We start from the raw sequence: 27,044 nt of genomic DNA, 5'->3' as shown, positions 1-27,044 counted from the left end.
TTCTAGTTTAAGTCTTCATCTGCATTACAGAAGCTGCCTATGTGTCTACATGCATGCAAGCGATTCAAGTGCTTTCTCATTATGCCCTTGCTCAGGTTTCACTGCAGTTGGATTACCAGAACACCCGAGGCAGAGTCAAAGCCGTTAATGGCCATCTCTGCTCTCCTGTCCACTTGGACTATCCCTCCTCCCCTCTGGCCAGGAAATGCTGTGTGGTCTGCCGATGTGGTGGTAAACCTACCCGTCGCTCGCAAAAGGGGAAGCTGGGATGTGTAACCAGGCCCAAGTTCTTACTCTCCTCTGGCTTCCCCTCTTTCTCACATCAACATGCTTTTCAGAATAACACCACAAATTAGCTGAGGGCTGCTGGCAAGCTTCACAGTGGTGAGCTATGGCTGGGGGACGGCAATACTTGGCTAGAGAGGGTTAGAGTCGGGGAGGCTGTTTGGGATTTAAGCTGTTTATTTGAACTGCACTCTCATCCAAACAGTCAGCTGCACCTCTGCTCCCTCGTCAAGCTTCAGAGCTTAAGCTAGGATTGTGGTGTTAGTGTGGAGAGTACAACTTGATACCCCCCTTCTGGCAGCGGCTGCCCTGAGCTTGGGTTACTTTATGGGAACAATGCGGCCTCTGTCCACGGCCTCCTACTCTGTGAAGACATGGGCTCAGACAGGCTCGCTAGTGTCAGGCATGGCCAGGGGATTCATACATCACAACACCACACTGCACACAGACTGAGCGCAGGGTTTAGGGGAAAAGCTTCCAAACACAGCTTCCCAGCTTTGCCTGTAAATGGCCCAGCAGAGCCCCTGTCTCAGCGCTCTAAGAGCTAAACCAGACGTGCAGCCCGTACCAGCGCAATGGCCCGTTTGCTCTTGGCTTGAAGGGCCTGAAAAAGTAATCCCTTCTGGGATTTTGGTTTTTGTACAACAGTATTTACAGTAAAACCTGACACATGGAATAAAGAGGGAATGTTGGAACCCCGAAATCAAATAGCTCCCCCCTGGAGCAGCTTAATCTACAACAGATGGTGACAGTCTGATGGACGTTGATGGGTTTGGGCAGGCCTCTAAGAACAGTGGCCAAAAGCCAGAGATGATGAACCACACGATGGTGATAAAATGGAACACTGTGCAGCTCATTACACTTTGTTTATATCAAATGCACATGCTTTAAAAATTGCCTTTTGAGAATACCCACATACCACCAAGCACAGATTAACCACGTCCTCTCCACCCACTCAGACACAGTCGATATTAAGATGACACCAAACACAAGGGGGCGATATTGTCCTAAAAGTGAGATGGCCCCATCTCAATTTCCTAACACTGCTTGTACCTGACGTTATGCAGTCAGTAGTCTGTGGAATTATAATGAAATGCAGTTGGAGACAATGAAAGCCAGGGAGTGTGTGTGTAAGGCAGAAACACATGCAAGGGATCTATGGACTGCTGCTAACAAACCAGGATCCTGCTCTGTAGTCCTCTCTAATCTGCCCAGCGGCTCATCAGGGCTTTATTTCTGTTCTGCATATTTATGAGAATCAGAGAGGGTGAGAAAGGAAAATAAGATAACCTCCTCTCGTGGGAGAAATTAAAGCCTTTCTTTCATCAATCCTGATCAGAGTCCTCTTGCTCTCTCACAGGCTTTTGTGCCTCTTACAAGGCTGTATTTGCACTTTCACTTCCGTAGGAACTGACCCTACTCTGGTACTGGGAAACAGAAAAAAAATCCTAAACATCTTCCCTTTTTAAAAAAAACAAATCCCAAAGCTGCAAGACGGCAATAGACAGTATTGGACCACAAAGTCTGACTTTAGATCTATTTCCTGGATTCCTGCAGTGACAGTTGAGGAATACAGAGATTACAGCAATGGTCATTTATTTGATGTAGGAAAAAACGCTTGAACACGATGGCAACACCCTGAGTTCACACTATTTTACAATAGGTGGCCTTCTGGCATTGTTTTGTCTGATTAACTCTCCATGAATATATAATTCAAAAGGGTGGTTCTTTTAACTATGTGTCGTTATTCATCCTTTTCATCAGCAGGATGTTTTTTTTAAATCAGTGTGACCAAATCCTACTTCATGCTGCTCAAAGCAACACCGACACTGTTGGAGTGAACAGTATCATCTTATCCATGCTGTTAATCCCATCTTCTTTTTAGTACATGTGTCTGCAAAGCTGCGTGTCTGTTACAGAGCCCTCAAGTCATTCACCACAATCCAAATCTATTTGATAGAGTGACATCATGATGCAGTGGCTGCTTAAAAACACTGATTTAGAGAGAGTTGGGTGAAAGTGGCTGAAGGAGAGGAGCTAGAGAGGAGCACAGACTGTCAGACACGTGGTAGATGACGCTAGAAGGGCCAGATCCTTCCAGATCCGAACTCCGGCCATTATGCATTCACACATGCGCTCACACACACATACACTAACACCTCGAAGCCACCATGAGGCCTCATTAACGCTGTATCCTCTCTGTCCATCGTTGGCAAAGTCACCTTTGCTGCAGGGACCAAAGATGGACACAGGCATAATTGGCCTGAACACAGCAACAGTGCACTGGGAATAGCTGGGTCTTGATAAGTGGTTGTGTGTGTGTTTGTGTGTGTTACTTTGACCCTGTTAATGCAGCACAGTTGGCAGGAGAGTGACTGATGTCACATTGGATCAGTGGATGCTGATGATGATGGGGGGGAGGACTTCTCCTGGGAACACCAGATCGGTGCTTTCAACACCTTCATACATCACCTTCATACATCACCACTATTCTTTGGCATATCGGCCGTCAATAAACATAAACACAGACAATAAAATATGTAATCCTTAGTAAAAAAGGATATCTACTCTGAAGGATAGTTCAAGTAAGGTGGCACGAGCTTTCACCACAAACCTTCACGCAATAATAAAAATGGATTCAGGAGATGTGAAAAGTGAAGTGACCACGACCACCACCATAAGAACAGCTAATCAGCTAAGTACTTCAGCTTCCCCTAGACCAACACAAAAATGCCTCAGAGCATTAACAGACATGTACAGGGTACAGTTGCTCACCATTCAGCCCTGACTGGCTGCTAAAGCACCACATATCTGAGTGTGGCAGACACAGAGGGGCCAGCAGGAAAACTAAAGCCTTTCACTTTGATCTCTGGACTGCAGCCCATTTAAATGTTTGTGTTTGAGATGTAGACCTTTAATTTTGGCCTGATGGGTTCCAGGCTCTTTGGGTTTAGCGTGGTATGTCGGATATAGGAGTGTTTACACAGTCTCCCTCCAGCTCTCCTGGTGCTGAAATAAGTGCATTAAGATGGATGGATTTACTTAGTCTTTAACCTTGGGATTTGGGGAACAAACTCTGAATGACCTCTTTGTGTTGCCGGAGGGGATGGAAGGAGACTGCCCCACACTGCTGCTGTGTGTATGTTTCCTCAGAACCAACAGACCCATTCACAACATCCTTAAACTGATCCTCAATGAACAGGCTTCAACCAAATAGGCAACAACTGCACCCATGGTCTCACATAAAGTATTTCATACAAATTGAGTTACCGGCCAGAAAATCAGAATATGTTGTTGTGACAGGTGAGATATAAGGAAAACACAATATATACACTGATAATGATGAGATGCATAGACGTCTGTTTGTGCAGCATTTTCTTACAAACCTTTCTCAGTTTTCAATATCATATTATCATCTTCTATGCTGACTGATTACATACAGTAAACCAATGTTAAGAGCACAATAAGACTCACTTAAAATGACTATAAAAGGTCTGGAGGAGCATTCCCTTGATTTTGTGAATTACAGTAGCCATATTTGTCCGTCTGTCAGATAGACAAGGTAATGTGAGATGTAGACATGGGGTCTGGGCCATTGTTTGCAAGAGCAAGGCAGTAAATCAGCCAGCGCTCCCCTTGATTTGTTAACCTTTGTTTGGCTGTGTCAGCAGAAGAGGCATGGCTGGAGCGGCCCCTTTCATGCTCATGAAATACAGCCTCTCACTCTGTGGTTGCAAGCATGAAGAGGAAGGGGGGCTTCCCACTGTGCAGCACAGGATATTGAGCTTCCTTTACCCTTTAGAGATACATTAAATGCTCCTTGTGGGGGATGAATAACCAATAGAAGCAAAGACCACTAGGGAACCGCTTGGAGTCTGCTTCAGTGATGTATCATTCAGAGTTAAGTCCTTCATATCCCTGTCTTATTTCTCAAAACATTCACATTTATTAAATATCAAAGAGCGGTTTGATTTGTATTAAGCTTGTGGTTGAGCCAAAACAACAACAACGCTTTGTTCCAGCAGTTATGTCTAGAGGGAGGGTGCAGCGGCCTCTCTGCGACCTTACAGCCCCGGGGAGGGAAAAAGAGACCGTCCTTGACTGCAGCCGTTCCTCAGAACGCACAAAAGGCCAATGGTAGTCAGGTCATCTTTCCACTGCGCATCAGGTCAAGTTTCATGGGCAGCCCTGATTTCTTGACACACCAACCCACACAGACGGCTAAGGTCAGCGTGAGGGCAGAGCAGGGAGCCCGGGGCAGTAAACCAACACTGGTGCTGTGAAAGGCCAACCTTCTCTTTCCAGTCCACTGAATGAGTTAAGGAGCTGCCTGGGTGATTTGTGGCGTGAATGTTGCTCTCTATATCACTTGAGATTACAGCAGGTGGCGGCCCCCAGCCTGCAAGTGCACAAAGCTCCAACACCAGTCCTCCTCTCCGAGAGCCGAGAGAGAATGAGACGGAGAGAGAAAAACAAGTTCTCAGCTCCCTCCCACACAGTAATATGCTCACAGGCAATTTTGCTGCCGGCAGAGCTCTCTATGACAATCCAGGGAGCTCTTCTGCTCTGATATCTGCCACAAAAGTTCACCTCCGCTTTTCCCTTTTCCACTATTTTTTAAACAATGTCATCAGCGCTGCAAATTACACCTCTCACATCGCGTAGTGTTCTCCCTCCCTTGGTGACAGACGCACTCAAGCCCGACACACTTCACCAGCGGCGCTCTTCACGCTGGCGTCAGCCCCGGGTCTCGCTGTAGCACCGCTTCATTTTCACATTAACTCCAGTAAAGCATGGTGAAATCAGCGTTGTGCTGAGGGGGGAAACTGAGAATCACTACACTGTGCACTTCAATTCACCCCCACGCTGAACTCGCTCTCACATCGCAGACACAGCTGCTAGTGTCTCACCAGGGACTGGCTGCTACAAAATATCCACCAGATGAACTCTCATGTGCATTTTACCTGCAGCTTTGAATAGAAAATCACAAGGATATTTCTAATTTTGACCACAGATTAAATACGACTCATGATAATGTATACACAGGTAAAAAGTCATTAAAGTCTGTTTAAAACGTTTTCGTTATCACGAAAAAATGTATCTTTATTACGAAATGTTACGGGCGTTTCTGTTGAGAACACAGACTCCACATACGTCCTCTTCAAAACCACTCGCTTCAGCTGTTTGCTCTGCACCCGGGTTTGATTGACAGCTTTCATATCCGCAAAAATAAACCAAACTTACCAGCAAAACAGAGTTGGTTTTAATTGAAGCAAACAGGTGAGGTGTGAAATCACAGTGTGCACTCACAACCCTATTAAAAACAACCTATCAATAGCGGCTGGGAGGTTCAGTAATTGTAACGTTACATGCCGAAGCAAGCAAAAGCCCCCTTAATCCATGTCTGTCATCAAACACAAAAATAAAATGATAAGCGCACAAGGAAACATGCACAGCCAACAGATGAGGGACAGAGTGGAAGATCAGATTATTAAAATCAGATTGTCTGTGAATCCCAGTTGTCTCCAGTGAAAGTTTGTAAAAGCACCTGATGTAAAATGGTCACTGCAGAGGCTGATCCTCGGCTCTTAAAAGCATCCATTCCATTTTAAATAGATTCCATCTATAGGGCACACACCAGACTCAGCAGTTCACTGATGAGAACATTTTTACGTCTACTCTTGATAAATGGCACTGCAGAGCTTTTTAAATGTCATCCAGCATTATCTTAATCTTGCTGCTGATGCTAGGCTCGACAAACAATGCACATCGAGCTTAGTCTCTGCTGGCAGTGACTTAGGTATGTGGGTCTTCAGGACAGTCGTCATGACAATATCATGAAGGACTGGATTGTGACTGGGCGACAAAATATTACTGGCCTTGGGCACAGCTTTAATCATTTGATGGATCTGTCTGCAGGGTGTTGTGATGACACACTGCGCTGGTTTGTCATTACAGATATCTGTATCAACCCAGCACTTCAATGGACTCCCCAGACAACAGTCACAGCGTTAATAAGGCTCGGTTGCTGATTTCCACATACAGCGCTTTGAAAACAGCTTAGACATTGGCGAAGTTGTGTATTTCACTGGCGTCCAATTGACTACGCCGAATCTTTTTGGAATGGTTACCGCCCTCCTGCAGAGCAAATGGATTGGGATAGGTAGCTAACACCTGCAGGCACATCAACAACCACGGTAATTGGAGCGAACATTTAATGACTCCGAGTTAATGAAATCCATTCTTGAGCGAACCTGGGCCCAGAGTGAGAAGGACTGAGGAAGAAAAACAGAGAGGGAAAGCAAAAGAGCGATAGTGACTTTAAGCTCCACATTACACACGTACAGGTGATAGCGAAGGCCCCGAGGTGACGCTGACACTAGACAGGAAGATGCCAGAAAACTAAAAAGCTGCATTCACATCAGTTGGATTTTCTTTTTTTTAAGTGTAGGCCCCAGGTGAAAAACTAAGGCTTTTGAGGTAGCATGAAAAATACACAGTAATACAGTGATTATTAGGCAGGTGAGAAAGCAATGAGATTAAAAGATGAGGGACCAGCACTAAGTCTTCAAAGAGATCTGACGTTGCCCTGGGCTGATTTCTAGTCCTGCTGCAGTGAAAACAGCCGACAGTCAGTCATTAACAATGCTGCACATCAGCTGCTGAATTACAATTTACTCCTCAACACACACCCACATACGTTCTTCATATGTTCCACTTTTACAGAAATATCGGCGCACTGGTTACATGTTCTCTGATACTATGAATCTTCTGAAGCCTGGTGTATTCACCACAGATTCTTTTTTTTTTTTTTTCAGCATATGATGTGTGAAATGTTTACATCTTCCCCTGACCTGTGTCTCAACTGTATTAAAGCTGTGTTCTTACACGACTGCAGATTTCAACACTAATGACTCACGTGCAGCATCAAGAATAACGTTTCAGCCATATATTGCAGAAGGCTTTGTTTATGTTTGGCAGTTGTTTTTGCATGCCGTGTTATGGATTTGTCAGAAACCTACAGCTAAATAAGCATTTTATGTGTACCAACAAGAAAGTGCACCAACAGTCAAACAAATAGAGACTTTTTGCACCTGCCTCTGGGCAAATATTGACATTCATACGATCCTGTTCCGCTGTTTGTGTTGGAGCTGGTGCCCGTCCAGAGGTTTGGTTGCATTTCAGTGCTGGTAATCCCCTCCAACAAAAACCCACCTGACTCTTTAATCTCAGCACCACCCTCCATAAAAATACCAGTGGTCCTTGCCCTCCCTGCACCTGGATTCTTTTACTCGCCTTTTGCAATAGCAGCAGGAATTAGCATTAGCATATGGCAGGAGAAGGGGAGGGGACAGAGATGGTAGAAGGGAAGAAAAGAGGGGATATTTAAATGGAAATAGGGGCCAAGAGAGTGGACTATCATGCAGGAGAGAGAAAGCGTATTTTGTGTACTGTTTCCCCAGCCGGGTCCTTTCATAAAGGGGGAGAGAGGGCAGCCTTCTGTTGATTTAGGCCACACAAAGGAGGCCTTAATCCTTTCAAGGGAACCAAAATAAGTCCACAGAGAAGCACGTTCAAAAGGAAACCTTCCTGTCAAGCACGGCCATTGAGCCTTCCCAATGGACGCCACAAATCAAGCCCTGGAGGGAATCAAAGGCCAGAATGTGGGAAATGTGTTTGGAGGTCTGCGCAGAGAAATGAGGGGAGGTTCATGGACCTGTCATCAGCAGTCGGCCTTGTTTCTGCCACAGTCCCGAAGGGGTCATAACCCTCATCTCCGAGCCTACTGGCCCTGCATACTAACCCCCCCCCCCCCCCCCCCCCCATTACAGAGGAATGTCCATTCACACGGGGTACCTCCATTATCCCTGAGCCAGAGAAAATGGGGCTGCTTTTAACAGCAAATTAGTGACTTAATAATGAGGTCACATGTGGTGTTGGCACACACAGGCCATAAGTAGATGCCTGTCCTGTCCTCACTTCGTTCCCCTTCAGCATTAGTGCATCCTCCTCCTCTGGCTGCAGCGCATGTCAGCGCATTACAGCACATTTGTAACAAATGCCCCATTGTTTCCAAACCATTACATGTCACATACATGTAAAAGCCTGCACTGAGCATGATTCCATCTGATGACTACTGGCGCAAAGACATTTTTGTTTTTTGAGTAGCTGTGGAAAAACAACAGAGCAGTATTTCATACCTGTGCACCTTGAATGAATTTGATCAGATATATGCAGTTTCAATCATACTGTCATCACTGCAGCACAGTAACTTATGTATATAAAATAATATCTGTACCTTTAACTGCAGCTGTGCTGAAAAACTTCTCGGAGCCGGCATTGGAGACCTGGAAAAGAGGAAAATGGAATGAGCAAAATATCACACACATTTTTGCAACAGCTGAATTGAATACAATTTCCCTCCAAAATGTCCACACCAACATTTCTGGGGACATTTCAGACTGCCGACTGAGCAGACATTACTGGGTTATGGTAAATAATTTTGATGTCTTAATCACCAAGTTTTCATTGTAAAGTAAACCTTACGCCTGAACTCACTCCGATAAGGTTTATCAGATGTGATTATCTCTGACAACGTGTGTATTTAGCAGAGGGTGTCAGTTTTTACTAAGATCAAATGTACTCTCCTTTAGGGCCAAGACATTTCCACTGTCTGCATCCTGTCACATCCAAATCTGTCTACAATTATTCGAGGCACCTGAGCATCATCAACAAAACCAACACTGGTTATCAAGACTCAAGCAAAACAAGTGGCTCTTAATATTCAGGCCACTTGATGGCACTGTTGCTCCGTGACAAATCAGTTCCATCCTTGCTCCTGGAGCACCAACAGCATCACCGTGATAGAAATAATGTGCAGGGATGGGAATAAAGCCTGAATTTGACCGATAATAAAACGCATACACGGGTGAAAATAAGAATAATAAAAATGTCACAAAATAAACTTTACTTCAATCACTAAATTTAGAAGAATTATAATTAAATAACAAATAAGTGCAAGTTGCTGAGACAGGACAACACCCGTGAAGCTGGGAGGAAGACAGAAACAGGTTTCTCGGAATAAAATGAATTTCTGATAAGTGGCTTTGTGGATTCACTGGTCTCGGATTTACATAATGTTAAATTGTGGCCCGCATATGACGTGAAGACATTATGCTGTGACATATTTTCTAGTGGTTTATAAAAGCTTAATGACAGGGATACTCAAAATCTGCGTGCACTGACAGCCTGGTTATCTGCACACGCATGCATTTAAATATCATCCAGGCTGCAGGAGAAGGAAATCAGAAGAGAAGAGTGCACTTAAACAGCTATCCTCCATCAGGGCTGGTTTATTGCTAACATAATGTAATTGATCGGGCATCAACGCGACGCTGACAGTATGTAAACAATGAAAGCAGCAGAATAAATGACAGCAGACGAGGTGATACAATGGTTCCTGTTGTAAAATCCCACTCAGAGCGTTGTGCCACACACATACACACGAGCACACGCACGCACACTGTTAAATACATGGTAGATTATAGGACGGATCAGAACCAGCGCGCATACCTTAGATGTGGCACGGTTAGCGAGAAGGCAAATAAGTCAGGATATTACTTTCTCGGTCTGGTAAATATGGCCTCGTTTCACATTCTGCTTTTCAAATCATATAATCCACATAAGAGGCGGCGAAGTCAACTCCTTTTAAATCGAGGACAGCCATGCGGAGAGACGAGAAGCCTTTCCAAGAAAAAAAAATCCAAAGCCGCTCACAAAGCTACTGCGCCTTCTGGACAAAGGGAACCATGTGTCTGGCACGGAGAGCTTCTGTAACCGCACCGAGGCGAAGAGAGCAAAAATCCCCTGATGCACCTTTCTCTCCTTGTTCGGAACACAATGTTGTTTTGACACGTATATATTCTCCTGTCGGAAATATCCGCGAGAGGAAACAAACAGGATCCGGGAGGGTGTGTGTGTCGGTGCGCAGAGAGGGGCTGCGTCCGACGGAGGGAACCAATCCACCAAAGCGCACGGCCAGTTTCCTCAGTGGAGACAGAGGCTGAGCACACAGGCAGTGAGCAGAGGTTCACAAGGTAAGAGCCCGCTGTCGCCGTGGGTTCGGCTGCAGAGCCAGTCTGCCGTTCTCTCTGACACGGATCCCGGTCGTTGGCACACGAGAGCCTCTCCCCATCCGCTCCTGGGCAGCAGACAAACTCCCATTCATCCAGCGACTGACTGACTGAGCGCTGCTGCTGCTGCCTCCACGCCTGGGTCCTCCCACTTCCTGATTTACAGGCGGACTTGGATTCAACCTCGGTTGCTCCTTCACAAGACAAACACTCGCGCTTTTGGCCTCCTGAAAAGCTTTGAGGTCACGGGGGCGCACATCGGCGCGCTTACCTTTTGCGTAAATGGCGCGCAAAAGGGAAGAGAGCAGCGCACCAGAGCAAGATAAGGAGCCACGGAGAGAGAGAGAGACAGAGAGAGAGAGGAAGGAGGGAGGGGAGAGCCGGGGCAGAAAGATATTCTTTCTTTCACTCTGTACTGAGTGAGGTGATGTCAGCCGCTAATGAATTTCCCAGTAGGGTGCCGCTACCGTGAGGGGAGGAAAAACAAAACGCTCCTTTATAAACAGCATGCACCTCCTCCTGTCTTCCTGTTGGATCAACTCCCACTCCGCTGGCCTGAAGGGAGGTCAGCTACTCATATAAAAAGCACTTACAGTCATTCAGCCTTCAGTTTGAGCTGTGAGCTCTCCATGGCCCACCCTGACAGACCTAAAACTTAACGAGCTTCCGGCCCTACACCACAGACATGAATCACAACGACCAAGCTTATTATTATGTGATAACTTTTCCAAGACCTAGAATGATTTTTCCTCTTGCTCGTCTGCCCAGGCAACACAACAGCCCCGCTGAAACTGTCAGATTACAGCTTCTTGCTCCAAAGGGCAACCGTCCAGTGTTTGGGGCCAAAGTGAGGGGATCACACAGATTTATTAAGGTGGGACACTGTCCTGTTAAGATTCACACTGCAGGCCTGAATGTAATATTTACCTGAGAGGCAACAGCACTCATCATTCCCTGCTTCCATCCCTCATCTAAAGCGCATTTTCCACTGGTTACACCTTCTAACACTGGCTTTTGTCTGCAATGTGAATATTGCTGTAAAATAATTATTAGTGTAAAAGAGGTATAATGCTGGGTATTGCTGCAGAATCTTCCCAAGACTGCAAACCCTTGCATTCTATAGCTTGTCTAATGAGCATTAACCCACTGGCTGGGAGGTCAATAGATCTACAATGGAGTCACATTGCTAAGTATTTCCTTGCCAGCAACCACGGAGCAGAAAACAGACTTAGCTCATAGCTGCGATGCTAATCCGTCCCTCGGTAACGAAGAGACTGAGGCTCAGTTGGCTGCCTGGAACCGACCGTACAGACATGGAGTCATGGGAAATGGGATATACTGTTAAGAGTGGCAAATCAAATCATCACACATGAGAGTTGACACACTTTCCCCAAACTGCAGTGAGAAGTTCACATTTAACATTAAAAACATTATCCATATACTACTTTGTAAGGCTGCACTGATGGCATACAGAACTAAGAATGTGAAGTACCATCAGGGGGTGGGAAAGATTGGCCTCTGATGGCTGGTTGAAGTCCAGCCACTTGGTTCAGCTGCAGAGGATAAAGGCTGTGGTCACAAAGGGCCTGGGAGAAAGAGCAGCCTACATGACCATGTGTTCATCAAGTTAGAGGCTCCTGCTCTGCATCCTTACGTGTTTCACAGATGTATGCATTGTGCACCGAACCACTTCAACTAATGAAATAATTAACCTCTGCCATAGCATTGCTCACATGCTGTGGGAAAACATCTTTGATAACAGTGAAATTATTTAGCTGTACAATGCCACAGTTCAGTAATGCAGAAACGGTACATCATGTCTAAAATTAGTTGCAAATGTACTAGCTGTGGTAACTAATTAGATCACAAGGATTCTCGTGTTTGAAGTGGTGATTGTGATGAAACATCAAGAGCGAATCGCGGTTTGGCTTCAAACGCATGACATGGCGGGCTTCAAGATATGTATTTATATACAACTCCCACCATCAGAAAATGGCTACCAGTCATTTTCACGGGCCCGTGCAGCTGCAGCAGCAGTGAACGAGTCACTGTTCTCTCTTTTAAATGGCCATTATCAGATTTGAGAGCGACCTCAAGTCTGTGATTACAGTCACGCTGCCAAATAAATCAGCGTCCGGATCTCTCACCACACATTATTTTTAATTCAAATGAAATGCTGACAGAGATTAACATGCACATACAGAATGAGAACCCTGCACGGTTTCACTCTGGAAAAACATCATCCTTGGTAGAGAACGAAGCTCGGAGATCAAACACAATGTCTGGGTGTATGCTATGCATCTCAGTAATTGCTGTCTGGGCACGTAAGTTCTGTCTACAGACCATCAGCTTCACACTGACATTTTGTCATCTTTTATTCTTTTTTTTGGACACTGATTCTCCACTTCAAAGAAACCAGAGGCATGTTTGCCCCCCCCCCCCCAACACAACCATGGTTTAATTTTACAGGAACTCTCTTCTAGATTACAATCACAGGGGACCGGCTCGCCTTTATGAGCCTTCCTGCCATTACACCAAATCTACCCTCGTTTAAAATATTACTGATAAGCGTAACATGAGTGCTGGAAATGGAATATGTTAAAAGCTCTTATTATGTTTGTAGACTGACTCTAGACTCTTTGCCTTACAGGGGCTAAACTGTTTCATGTATTCAAACTAGGCCTGGAGGCAGAGGCCAGCAAATATGAAGAATTGTCTTCATGATACTCAACACAATTGTTATCAGCTCGGAACAGCAGTCATCTCAGGTGGGGGCTGTTGTTGAAACAGATTCACCTCATATTGACAGCTCCGTCAGAAAGAGATACAGTAATTCCTGAGACAGACAGAGTACGGATAAATAGAAGGAATATGATGAGTCTACAGCCATGTGAAACTGTCAGACATTTTGCAATTTGCAATGGTAAGCTCTGGAATCACTGTATTACAGGTAATCTTGAGGAGGATATGAAGGTGTGTGTTTCATGGAAGTTATTGAGATTTTTCAGTCTGGACAAACCCACACTGCCTCAACACTAGAAAGTATGTATGTTATACATTTAGGTAAAATTATAAGTAAGTAAAATATCAGGGTTATACTGACACATCCAAACCCTATAAAATATATTTTATCATAATGTATCATATTTCCTGACTATGAACTAAAAGGAAATCATCAGGTTCCTTTAATTTAAGTAAGAGGTGGGACTTGATCCCACCCTCCTTGTTGCTTAAGATCTGAAATGTGATCAATATTTATATTCGCACAGACATAAACCAACACACTTGGATTTGGCCACATCTCCCCCCTAGCCTTTCGAGAGAAACGTGAGGATGTTTTGTCTTTTTTCAAAGTTTTATCAATTTTTTTCCGACAGACATTACATCCGACCTCATCTCCCAGCACCCTACACTGGGTTGTCAATGACAACTGGCTCTAATCTGTACACCCCCCCTCGACAAGAAGCACTGACAGGCTCTTTCTTCCCAATTCCTCAGACATGTAGCCAGACATAAATTAATCTGTCACTCATTGCTAACATTAATGTGGGGATGACACACGGCTATGCATGCAAACACACACTCGCAGACAGAGACAAATGTGCCCACCATTAAGAGCCGTTACACAAACTGGGACACCATAACACACCCAGAGTGGAAAAAGCCTTTGGAAAAGCTGACAGTCTTCTCTGTTGAACTGCATCTATCACATATCCTGACAGAGAGAATGGAAGATTTAAGGACTTGAGACATTCCATCTGCATTGGCACAGCCAAGCTTTTAGGTATTAAACCTGTAAATAACAATGCCAAAAAGGAATCTTAGCGTTGTATTGTTATTCCACACTTATTTTAACCAATGCTCATCACAGTGTATATACAAACAGTATGATTGGCATTCAGGGAACATTTAGGAAGATTAATGGATGAAAGTATGATCTGATCCAATGAACGATACCTTTGTTGATCCTCAGAGATACAATAAAACTTCCTGAGCCTGGAGAGATATGAAGCTTACGTCATATGTCAACTGGGGAGGGAGCAGAGAAAAAGTATTTCTTCTGGTTGTTAAAAGCCTGTAGAGACTACATTATCTGCTTATCTGTATCTGCTTATCTCCCCGCAGTCTCTGAGAGCAGGCCAGAGCCGTAAGAGTTCAAGATAAATGGCCTGATCAATGGCAGACATTATCTGCATCTGGGAGGCAATAATCAGATCCAGTTGACATTGTGGGTGCAGAGAGAGCGGGCCTGTCAGCAGGACAGAAACCTACCCCACTGGCCATCAGTGTAATTTCACTGCCATGGGACGCACTTTGGAAAACAATGCAGAATAGAAAATTGGTTTAACCTTCCCGGCTTCAAAAGCCTTGGTTACATCCCTAATGCAACCGCTCCCCAACACACACACACACATTCACACACACACATTCACACACACCCTTACCATGCCGCTGCTCAGTCACAAGAGAAATAGGAGACCCTTCTGCCTAAATTACAGACATTGCCGTGGAATGTGGGCTGTGGGCCACGGATGCTGTGGATAATTTCAGACCAGTCAGTCACTCCCTCCCTTTATAACAGAAAGAAACATACGTGCTGCCCACTTCAAAACACAAATGCATGCGCACACACACAGACACACGCACGCGCAGAGTATACGGAGCAGCCCATCATGGATATTAGATTGATTTACCTTTCACATTTTCACGTAATGTCAGTGTACTAATTCTCAGATCCAAGCCAAATGATTTTAAAGGCCAAATCTGCATCCATATTTATAGAGCTGTCACTAACTGTTTATGTAGAGATTTAATGATCCGAAGAAAATGAATCATCACAGCTTTGAGAACAAAGATCAGGCATGTAAGAGGGAAATCAGAATTTGAACGAGCTGTTTTTAAAGCTGCCGACTTTAACATATAAAGTAGTGTCTGTTACATTTAAATCGTCACCAAACAAGATCACATATTGCTGATCAAGCCCATCAGGTAAATCTCTGTACACTTCGCAGTACACCTGAATTTTAAATCTGGTGTCTGTGGTCACATTCTCGCAATGCACACCCATAGCAATGTGTTTTACGACATGGGAACTATAGCTCGGGAAAGGAAGAAAAGGAAGAAGCGTTGGAAGTAAAGAAAAGTTTCTGACACTCCAGACAAAAAGGAAACTTAGTGTTAAGATGCAGAATTACAACGCAGAAAGTGATCGACAGCGAGGACAAACTGTCGTGGCTTTTCCTTAGAGTGCGCTGAAACAAGAGAAGGGAGTGAGCACAGAAAGGGATGTCACCCTTCTGTTCTCAGACAGGTTTGTAAAATATTGGAAGAAGGCAGTGAAGCAATTCCATTTACTCCACCATACTAACAAATTATTGTCTTGGAACTGTGGATATGTATTTGACAGTGTTTGTGTTATTGCTGTCTCTGCCAGAAGGGGAAACAGAAATTCTGCACTGCAAGTTTAATATTTACTTTCTTCTCTACAACATGTCAATTTCTTTGAATTTATTTCTACAGCACTCATTCCTGCATTGTAATGGCTACTTAGAAGCACCACGTGAACTGAATTCAGTGCAGCTTGTCAAATTCATTGATTAACTTATTCAGAATAACATCAAGAAGCTGGAGAGTCATTTGATCTGAATGGAAATAAAAGGAAAGCTATAAGCCTCTTTAAATTTCACCTCTGTTTTGAAGCTCTACAGTGGAAATACATCCCGGACAGAAGTACCACTGACAGATAACCTGCTGCATGGTGAACCCCCAGCTTTCATTTTTCTCCCTAATCTGCATGTCTTTATATTTGTGGAGACCCAGCAGACGTCTAAAACCAAAGAGCTGTGGCGCTGGAGCCCCCCACAAGGCCTCAACTTAATACTAACCAAGAGCAACTGCGCTGGCAGGGATATTATTTTCCCTTTTTTGTTTCTTTCTTTCTTCTTGGCGTCGCAGTGGGAGCAGGGAAACAAGGGTAGGCAGAGAGATTAAGGAGGAGGAACTAGAGAGGAAGAGAGCAGAGTAGAAAACGAAACAGGATGAGATGGGGAGAGACAGAGGGGACGAGGGAGAAAAACAGGGAGGTAGCTGGGTAAAGGAGGAGGGGAGAGAGCCTGCTGTGTCTTAAAAAGGAACGACTACAGGAAAGCACTGAGGAAATCACTACTAAGGCGTTGTATTAAAACCTGTCTGACCCTCAGCAGACCCCCGAGCGATTCACGCAGCTGGAGGAGTATGGTCTGAGGGATTAGACCTCTGACATGCTCTGTCAAGACCATTCTGTCAGGCACCAGCAGAGACAGCCCCGGTCACCCCCCCCACCCCAACCAAACACACATAAACACACACACCCCCGCGCTCCACTTCAACAAGCCTCTCCAAGGCTCTCTCGGTGCTCAACAGCTCCGGAGTGGGGGCCTGATGATAGGCTCTCTTTGGGGACACAAGATGGGCCACGGACATCAAAAGCCAGCAGGCTGACAGACAGCAGGGAGGTCTCTGCCAACCCACCCCCAACTCTTTTCTCTTTCTGTTGCTGTCCTTCTTACTCCCTCCATCTTATCCCAGGCCCCCACTGGCCATTGAGAGGTTTCTAATTGCATTTTGCAAGTCCGGAGTTAAATAAGGTCATTGTTCTGTCCACAGTAGCCGCCCTGCACAGGGGCTGAATGATGGGAAGCAGAGACATGGGAAGTTCAGGCCCCTTTGAGATACAATAAAAAAGATGGAACAAGATACCTGACGTGAGAGATGAGCTGTGACCTGTCAGAATGAAAATGTAGCCAGAATGCTGATTGTTTCTTTTATAGTTCTTGTCTTTCAGTAGTTGACAGTTGCTCCATGTTGTGTTCACTCAAGAGAAGAATCACAGGCTACTTCCACTCTTCTCCTGAGTTTTAGAGCCGCCAAAATGAGTTTGGTATCACTGCTCACTGGTCCCGTTTTAGATTGCAAGCTCCAGAGCTATGTTTTAGTCTGGACTGGAGAAACGAAGAGGTTTGGAAATGAAGATGCAAACACTTAACAGCTTGCTGATTGGGTCTTTTTGGTCAAGACGTAGCCTTTGGTGATTCGTCAGACTCCTATCACATGACTCCCTTTCTGAAGAAAACAATCACCCACAACAATTACCCACGGCTATCAGTATAACACACCATGGATAATCAATTACAAGTGTTAATGTTTTTGTTGTCTTGGCTAACAGCTGTTGTGCAGTTAGATTCTGCATTTTACAATGAAACAACTGCTCAAATGTGTAGGAGATGAGATATTATTCGAGCAATCTAGCTCTTTCTGCAACTAACAAGAAAATGCTTTTTTTGTAGACCGGGACACGTCTGCACAGTGTCTGTGAGTGGTCATGCATTTTCAGGTGAGTTACTCTGGTTAGGGATTAAAACTAATACGGAGCCCAAATGCTTGTGTGGACAGAGGTCGTTTCAGTTTGCAAACGCAGTTTCTGTGTATGAAAGGGGCCTTTTGGCTGTGGTTTAGACGGCTCTGTGTGTCTGCGGGGATCTGAGCCTCTATCATGTGACAGGGTGTTTTAACATGTCAGAGTCCACTGAGACAGTGCTTGGATATCCTCCCTGACCCCGTCGTCATCTCCTGCTCTGTGTAACACTAGAACACAGGAGACCGGCTGAACAAAAGGAAGACTGTTTGTGTGAGTGTGTGTTTGGTGATGGGAGCAATTTCGTCTGTGAATCTGCTCCTTTCCCTGGTGGCGAGCCTACAGAGGAAAAGTGAGCTGGTGGTTTGTGACCTACATGTGGAGCTGGTTGCGGGCCACAGACTGGGGCCATGACTGGACTGCAGGGGGTCTGTCTGTTGATAGGAACGGGAGGCCTCTTCCGCTTTGAAGCCCTGTATATTTAAATATTTCATGACCCCCTCATCTACAGCCCCTTTTATCGGATTTACGCGCTGGCTCGTGGCTGCTTTTCATTAATAGCACAGTGAGATGAGTTAGTGTTGATCTAATGCCCCCATCAGTGAACGCATATGTGAGGGAGCCTCCCCCGAACCCGCGTCCTTTTGGCACTGAGCATATCTGGAAGAAGATCTCGTTAAACGCTAGTAACAATTACACCAATTACAGATAAGCCTAAGTGTGTCAAAGCCACAACATGATGTTTACAATGATTAGCATGCAGCATTATCAGCAGTGATGGTAATCAACGCTGGTGCTTCACAAGATCACAGGGCTCTTAATCTGTCATTATTGATAAAAGGCCACCGGCTGCAGACAGACCTGAGCTAGCTGTCATGTTTGACACCAGATCATGCAGCTAGTACTTTAGTTAAAGCAAACTAGGTTTGACAGTAGCTTTTGCAAAATGACACAAGAACCGTACAATGACATCAAATGAAAGAACATCACAACTCGCCACGCTCGCCATTTCTGTTTTGTAATCGTAAAAGACATCAAAGAGAATCACTTTCTCACTGAAGCTCTTATTACACTGCACTTGCAGTAAACAACCCTGGTTATCAGATCTACACACATGAGCATTGTGTGTTTGCAGCAGAGACGTAGAGCACAACGTGGGCTAGTAGATTTCCACGAGGGCGCGTGCTGTCATGGCTCAGTGCACTGGTCTGGAAATGTCTCTGAGGCTGATGACCACGACATAAGGCCTTGCTTGTCTGCTTGTAATAGAGATGCCTTTGAGAGCGCCTGCATCTGCCTGTGGGACACATTCCACACTTTCCTCCACAAACTCTGGACCGCCGTCAGGCTCAGGGTCCTAAATGTGCACATTGTGAGGCTGCCCTGCTGGCCTGACAGCAGCACATTCACCAAGAGGTTTTTTGAGTGGACCCAGGCTCCCAGGGCACAAATATTGTGTGTTCTGCCTCTGAAAGTGTTTGTGATACTTTGTCAACTAGTGTGTTGTTTGTGTTTAGGTAATTGTGTTAAACGATTCACCTTAGAGTTTGGTTTTGCTATTAAAGTGATACCAGGAAAAGGCAAAGTATGTGCCAATGTTTGTTACTTAGATATTCAGTTTTGTGTCAGTGTTTTGGAACCTGGTGTCAGTGGGGGCCACACGGGACCAATCAGTGCCAAGGGCCACCCAGGCAACAGCCAGTGCTAAGCCCAATCATCAGTGCCTGTGTCAGCTGGGCTTACCATGAACTGTGTTTACCAACACCAAGCTTCAACAGGATGATCTGGGCTGCTCACTCTCTCTCTGACACACACACACACACACACACACACACACACACACACACACACACATAAGAGGATTTGCACTGTCAACAGCGACGAGCTGCGTTGCTTATCCACAGGGAAAGCTGCACCACCACACACAGCTTGACCCCAACTCACATGCCTGGATGCACACACACACACACACACACACACACACACACAATGCTGGGGATAAATGATTTGTTGTACAGATAAAGTTTATAATTCAGTTTGGTGAAAGGCTGAATTAACAACACTGTGATCACACAGTTCCACTCAAACACACTTTAGGCTCTGTGCTCATAGTGTTTGAACACAAATGCTAAACTCAACAGTAAAACAAAGGACTTTTCTCACTTGTTATCAAGCTCTTCAATTTGAGTGTGACACAATGGAGTATATTATTGTGTATGCACACAAAAGTAACATTTTGTACCAACAAAACATTTCAGATATGCTTTTATCAAATGTTTAATTGTTTTAATTGTGTCTTGCTTTTGTGAGATTGTGAGACAGTATAGCTCAATATGGAATTGTTAGAGGCAGCACTGGCTATGTTTTCCACTGCCACTGTCTACTGATTAGTCTGCTCCGATGGTCACATTGTAACGTGATTATAGAGGGTGGCTGGTTGGCCCGCCCCTGAGGAAGTCATTTGGATTGAGTTCACTAATTCTCTGACCAGGGATATTACAGGAACATATTTCAGTCATGTTCAATGGAGTCCAGACTCTGAGTCCACTAAAGCCTCTGGTGTGTAGGGGAATCAAACCGGGCCAGGGAGGCCCCCAAACACCTGCCATCCACTAACGCTCCAGGCACAATAACACCTGACACTGGTCATGAATTCATACATGAGGGGGCACACATACAGTGAGTGAGCACACCACTCTGCAATATCTCAAAAATATCAAATAATTCCAAACTGTGTCAACATACAATATTTTCAACTGCAATATTATTAAGGTAAAGTTTGGAATATTTGATCTCATGTATAATCAAATGCAATTAAACAGAAGTACAGCTGTAACAAAAGTGAGTACATATAAGAGCACCGCAAGAAAAGTTAGTTTAGCTGATTACACCTTTCAATTATTGCATAAATAAAATATCCTGGGAACTTATGGCCTGGATTGTGTCTGAGCCAACATGGCTCCAGGTGGTGGGGAACTGCCTGAAGTAAGAAACTATAAGCCGTTTCAGACATGAATTTCAAAGGATGTCCACACAATTCGGTCTGTATTTTCTTCGTAGTTCTCTATTCAATACAATGCAGTGGTTGATCCACTGGTTAGATGCGTTTACAACACAGAAATCTCAGGAGGGTTAAGTGGGTGCCTCATCAAGGAGCCCACTTGCTCGCAGTAAAACCTCTGGATAATCTCCTGCTGTTTTCTCACATGATCTCTTTCAGACATTTGTATTGTCACAATCAGCCCCTCCGGAGAATGTCAGGAGATTATCAGGAGCTCAGTGCATGTCTGAAAGCATCTTTACTGTGAGACTTCAGTTATGAGGTATAGAGTCATACAGTCAATACCAAGACACAGCTGCCAACCTTAAATGATGAAGCTTTGCACAATCCATTACTTACACAACCTTGCATTTAAAAACAGACAGAGCTTCTGACTTGGCACAAGGATTATCATGCAAATTGGTGTTTCAGTGACTGATGAGACAGTCAAACTCTATGAACAAAGAAAAACATGGCTCATAAATCAGGACAAAACTATAAGATCACATTTTGTAAAGAACATGAGAAGAAGCCAGATGACTCTATGCAGTACTGTCTTTGGTCAGATGAGATGAAAATCAATGAGTTTGGATGAGATGGAGGTCCAGCATGTTTATCATGGACCTGGCCTGGACAGTAACTGCACCGTACTGACCATTAAACATTGAGCTAGGAGAGTCCACACTATGTAGGGGGGTAGCATTTATAGATAGCAGTGTGAATTCAAGTTTGTAAGCTCAAATACTGAATGAAAAAATGACAACCAGTCTAAAGAAAGCAGGAGAATAATGTAAACGAAAATACAGAATCAGCTTTAAAGGAGATAAAAATAAAAGTAGGAACTGGCCAACCGTGTCCCCTGACTGGACTTCAATAGAACCTAACAATATCTTAAAGCAGAAGGTAGAACAACAACTCGTCCAGAAAGTAGAAACCGAAAAGAATCATCTATCCACAAATCTGTACAAGACTGGTATCATCCATTTCCTGGAGGATCAAATCTGTCATCAAGAAGAGTGGAATCTCAATGAGGGGTGCACTGACATTTGTTCCAGTTGGTTCTGAAATATGGGTTTTCTTTTAATAGTCATATATATTAGTCATGACAATGGTCACATATTGTTTGTCAAATTAATTTACCTCATCATTCTCTGGCTTTTAAAAACAAATCCAATTGTATTCAATTACTTAACATTGATCACTCATTTTCTTACATTATACCAACCAGCATGTCCTATGTAGAGCCAAACAACAGTGATCTGCATGTGTGCAGCACTGAGAGTATACACAGCAAGCATGTGTGAAAGGAGACATGCAATTAATCACACCATTGGCTGCACACAAACACACACACATCACCTCCTGCGGGAGGTGTCCTCCTGAGACCCCTGAGGTGACAGATGTGTCAAAACAACATATTGGTTTCACTCCTCTTTGCAGTGGTGTTGCTTTGTTCAGTTTAGCCTAAAAAAAAACCAACAACAAAACATTAGACCTGATTTGCTCTGCATATTGCTGATGCATTTTTCACGAGGTACTCCAAAAACACCATGTTCCTCGACATTAAAAAGCAATTTAGCACTCCCAGGATTAAAAGCGCATGTTAAATTGAAGGCTACACTTGGCGTGGGCATGAAAAATTGAGTGGCTCCTTATATTAACCAGACGGAACGCTGCACACAACATTTAGATAGACGAAATGGAATCTTTTAGCATTACTAATTCATCCAGGGGAAAGCTGCGGTTGTGCACAACTCCACTGTTGAAAATTAACTTTAGCTGTTTTGCAGCTGAAGCGTTGCTTTGTCTTGTGAAAAGTCTGAATAGCAGGTGGATGTCTATCAGCATAGATTGTTGAATCTAACCTACTTTCATCAGCTCTCTTTCATTTTAGTTAAGCCCAACGTCTTCTCTTCCCTTAGACAAGCTGTGAACTGTCCTTCAACCCTCATTCTACAAACGTACATACTGTCCATACTTCCATGCTTTGCTGACAGAAGAAGAAAACCTCATTCTAATAGGAACATCAGTGATCTACTTCCAGACTGTTTTGAACCACAGCAGGGTAAAACCTTTTGTGAGACCTGGTTAAAAATGAATAAGGGAGCTATGGGCCTGTGGGAAAAAGCAGACTAGACAACCCTGTTTCAGTTGGCACTGATTCCAAAATGTCCTCTAATGCTTCCTCTCACTACACTGGGAAAGCGATGGAAGGGAGCAGATAAAAAGAACAGGATGAATGCTCATTTCCTGGACCGTGGCCCTACTTAAACATAATGATGGATGCTAATGATGCCCATAATTACCGTTTCTAAAATGGTGATAATTACAATTCTTTTATAGCTCTTTATCCACAGCTGATCTCAATAACGATTGTTTGAGGTCAAACACTTACAATCAGTCAGTGTTTGACCTTTGGAAGCACCAATATAACAAATAAAGCACTCCAGGGTGAGACAAGCATCTTTAGATTTACTTCTAACCATTATCCTAAACAGTGAAAAGGTTATTTACTGATGTATGTCCATAAACCTGTTGTATGGAGAGAGACAAAATTACATTAGATTAGACAGACTGTACTTCATCCAGCATTTTCGGCAACCTAATAAATCATTGTCTAATAATTAATCTCCTTTTAGTTCAGTTTTGGTCTCCACCACCTCCTGAAGGAGTTATCTCTCTTTTGAGCTGCTAAATACTCATATGTTATCCAATTAGATGCTTAATGTGTTTGTCTGCTATAGTACTGCCTTTAGAGTGTACACTGGGCTTGTATGAGCTTCTTCACTCAAAATATCTGCCTGCCGCTGGAAACAATGTTATGAGAGCAGTGAGACTGCACCTGAAGAGTGAAGCTGTGGGCCGAACACCCAAACAGTAAGCTGGGAAATGTTAAAAGGCCCCATAAAGCTTGTGGATTCTCTGAAGTTTTGTAATTTATTAAGTACATCATGTTTAGATCCAATAAATATTTCAATTTAGGAAATAAACTGTCAATAGGTAAAAAATACTCAGTGAGAGCTACAGCATCTGAAATAGTAAATGGTCAAATATCTGTATTTATATAGGACTTTTCTTGATGATCACTCAAAACACTTTACGAGACAGTTTTTTTTGCCATTCACGCACACATTCATGCAGTGCATCTGTATGCAGCACTTTCTCTATCACACATCAATCCCACACTACACAGAACGGGGGAGACTGGAGTCAACCCACCAGACCTCTCTTAAGAGGAATTCCTGCTGTAGCCCCTGTGCCAAAGTTTGTTTGGTAAGTTTCCTTGGAATGTGAACAGAAAATGATTGACACCAGTCTTGGTGTCCAGGTCCACTTTCCCTCCATCTAACCCAGTGCTGTAATGTTGGCCAGGCTCCCGCACATGGCATAGATTATGCCTGTGTTACACCAAATGCCTGATAATGCAATCAAGCAGCTTTGAAGCTCAGTGATTCTCCAGTGTCTGCTGTAATGAGGGGAAAATGAAACCATTCCCTCAGTGTCTTACCCTCTGATGAGACCTTTATCACAGAGATACAGACAGACAGAGAAAGAACATTTAAAATGAACTCATCCATCTTCAGTAATGAGCCTGAACAGCTTTTTTTGGACTTGTGGCACCACCTATGGGTGTTTGTGCACAGTCTTTATCCAACACATTAAAGTACTTTATGTACAAGTGCACATGTTCATTTGTGATTTGAAGTTATGGCAAAGAAGACTTCAATTAAGTATTTGTTTCAGAGTGAATATTATTCTCAAGACTCAGAATTTGTTAATTGTGTGCTTATTATTTAGAACATAATATTGATTTAGGGAGCATAATTTTGAAACACTGGTGATTTATACTGTATCATAAACTGTGTGCTATTTGCTTGATGTCTAGTAAATAATGAACATGTGAAGACTGCTTTCCAGTACTTTGCACCATAGAAATGGAACAAACTTCAAGCACAATGACATTGAATGTCCAATTAAATACGGTGCATTTACACTTTTAATTTTTACATTTGTAGATGTGTGTGATTGCATCTGATACAGTTTGTGTGTGACCAGTTGTGTTGTAGTGAGTGTTGTGTTTCTCACCTGTGAGACTACCTGGCTAAATACAAATTATACTGTATGCAGAACTTGTTTATATACCCTTTTGTATTTATCCTCCGTATTATCAGTGTTTGTTAGTGTGCTTACAGAGCGGCTTACTAGGAGCATGCAATCCTTGACTAAAAATATTTAACCTGCTGTCACACTCAAAAAGGGAGAGTGCAGATCTGAGTGTAGCAAAAATTCAGCCTTTTCTGACAAAGAAATTGTTTCTCGGTCATGTGACATCACTGAACAATCTTTCTTTACAACACATTTCATTCAGCAGTGTACCAGCCATCACAGATACCTTCAGACTACATTACATTCAAAAGAAGCCCAACTAGCTCAGTTCGGTAGAGTATGAGACTCTTGATCTTCAAGCTCCATGTTGGGTGATTGAGCTTTTGTAAATTTCCCCATTGTGGAAATAAAAAAGGACTTCTCTATCTGAAGTGTTCCTGCTGTTGTGTATGGACACAGTCGGTGTGTTTCATTTGTCATTGCTAGTATGCAAGCTTAATGACATGAGGCAGCTGCATGGACCAAGAATTTGGACATAGAAGAGCAAGGAGGATGCCTGCTGCCTCCAACATGAAAGGATGAAAACAAAGACAGTAGGCCGCCGAGAAAATACAACGTTTGATCACTACCTCTGAACACAGAGCAAATGGCTGTGTAAATATTGCTGTTACACAAGTTATTGTAACTGAGGATGTTGTCATTTTATAAGGGGATGATGAGACAGAAATACAAAAGTGCATCCATGAAGAGTTGCGTGGAGTAACCAATTAATTAACATCATTAGAGTGATATGACTGAATTAAACAATTAACATTAATAGTGCCTGTGTTCTGTTGAATTCTGCCTGTGTTACTGTTACTGTCAATGCTGGTTTTAGTCACATGTCAAAAAGGCTTCGAGCATCATTGCATTCAGTGATTTTATATTTTATTTCTATTCTTTTCATTTTATAGACTCGCACCTGCCTCCGCTTTTTCCATAACATGGCTGCCATGCTTTGAGATACAATTATGTAAATCAGTTTGCTTGCAATCTTCATCTCTATTTCCATCTTTGTGTGTTTTGTTAAGATTTTTTTTTGATTCCCTTTAGGTTTAAAATTGACACACCTTTTCCTATTTTGTCACACCTTCAGTGTTCTATATTTCAGTTCTATATTTTACCACTTAATAACTAAACAAAAATCAATTATACATGTACTACAATGAGAAATTGTGTAAGGATTAGGTACTTTAAAGGGATTAAGAAATAAACCACTATGAAATTATTCTGAAATAATATCTCTTTTAAACAGTGTTTCCAGACTGAAGTGAATTTGCATGTCATCACCGCCCCCACTCGCTCACTGTGAATCCTGTGGAAAATCTCCTGCTTTGTTCTCACAGCAGCTCCTCTGGATTTTCTGCTGACTTAATACTAGAGGGCTGGCCTGAGAGTCCGCAGACTCGCAACAGCAAGTGGGATTAAGTACGATCTGCATCATGGCACACTGTTACTTTCACACATGCATTGAACTGAAAGTAATTTCTGGAGATTTTTCAGAGGCGCTGAATATGAGAGAGTCAGTCGCTGCAGAATTACTCTGGAGTTTCTCCCGTCAGCCCCCTAGTACAAACTCCATACAATGTTCAAGTGAGCTCATGTGTGAACACAGCAGGATAAAATGTGGAGGCTCTCACTCTGACATTTGCCTTCACACATACAGCCCCAGCGAGAAAGTCCAAAGGATCTCCAGAGTTCAGTGCATGTCTGAAAGCAGCTATATAAATACAATATACAATACTACTACAACTACTGTGTTCAATGTTAAAGTAGTCCAGACACACCCTGTCTCAGGTGATGAGTTAGGTGAATTCAACAACACTGTGCAGACCTTAGGCAGTCTGCTCAAACTCCTCTTGATTCAGACTAAAAAAAGACTCAACAGTGAGGCTTTGAGGGGTTTAAACAAGGCTGTCAGTCTATGCTGCTCCATCACATAAAACAGAATAACTGTGTGACACAATTATTTTAATAGCATCAGTCTCCACAGAAGTCCTGAAAAGCAACTACTGTTGATTCAACAGGATCCTCCTGTCCCGCCGCT

General features: G+C 43.6%; 1 protein-coding gene across 15 annotated transcripts in view; it reads right to left on the bottom strand.

Annotated features, from left to right (window-relative positions):
• auts2a (activator of transcription and developmental regulator AUTS2 a) overlaps nt 1-27,044 on the bottom strand; it is a 285,358-nt gene that overhangs the window by 22,445 nt on the left and 235,869 nt on the right. For all 15 annotated transcript variants that reach the window (XM_069539833.1, XM_069539832.1, XM_069539831.1 and 12 more), the window contains one exon: nt 8,585-8,633. In XM_069539833.1, the coding sequence (XP_069395934.1) occupies nt 8,585-8,633 (49 nt within the window). The remainder of the gene's footprint in view (nt 1-8,584; nt 8,634-27,044) is intronic.

Source organism: Paralichthys olivaceus, chromosome 15, assembly GCF_024713975.1.
Source record: "Paralichthys olivaceus isolate ysfri-2021 chromosome 15, ASM2471397v2, whole genome shotgun sequence".
Classification (NCBI taxonomy): Eukaryota; Metazoa; Chordata; class Actinopteri; order Pleuronectiformes; family Paralichthyidae; genus Paralichthys; species Paralichthys olivaceus.
Note: the sequence above shows the minus strand (reverse complement) of the source record. Positions and strands in the feature narration are given on the sequence as shown.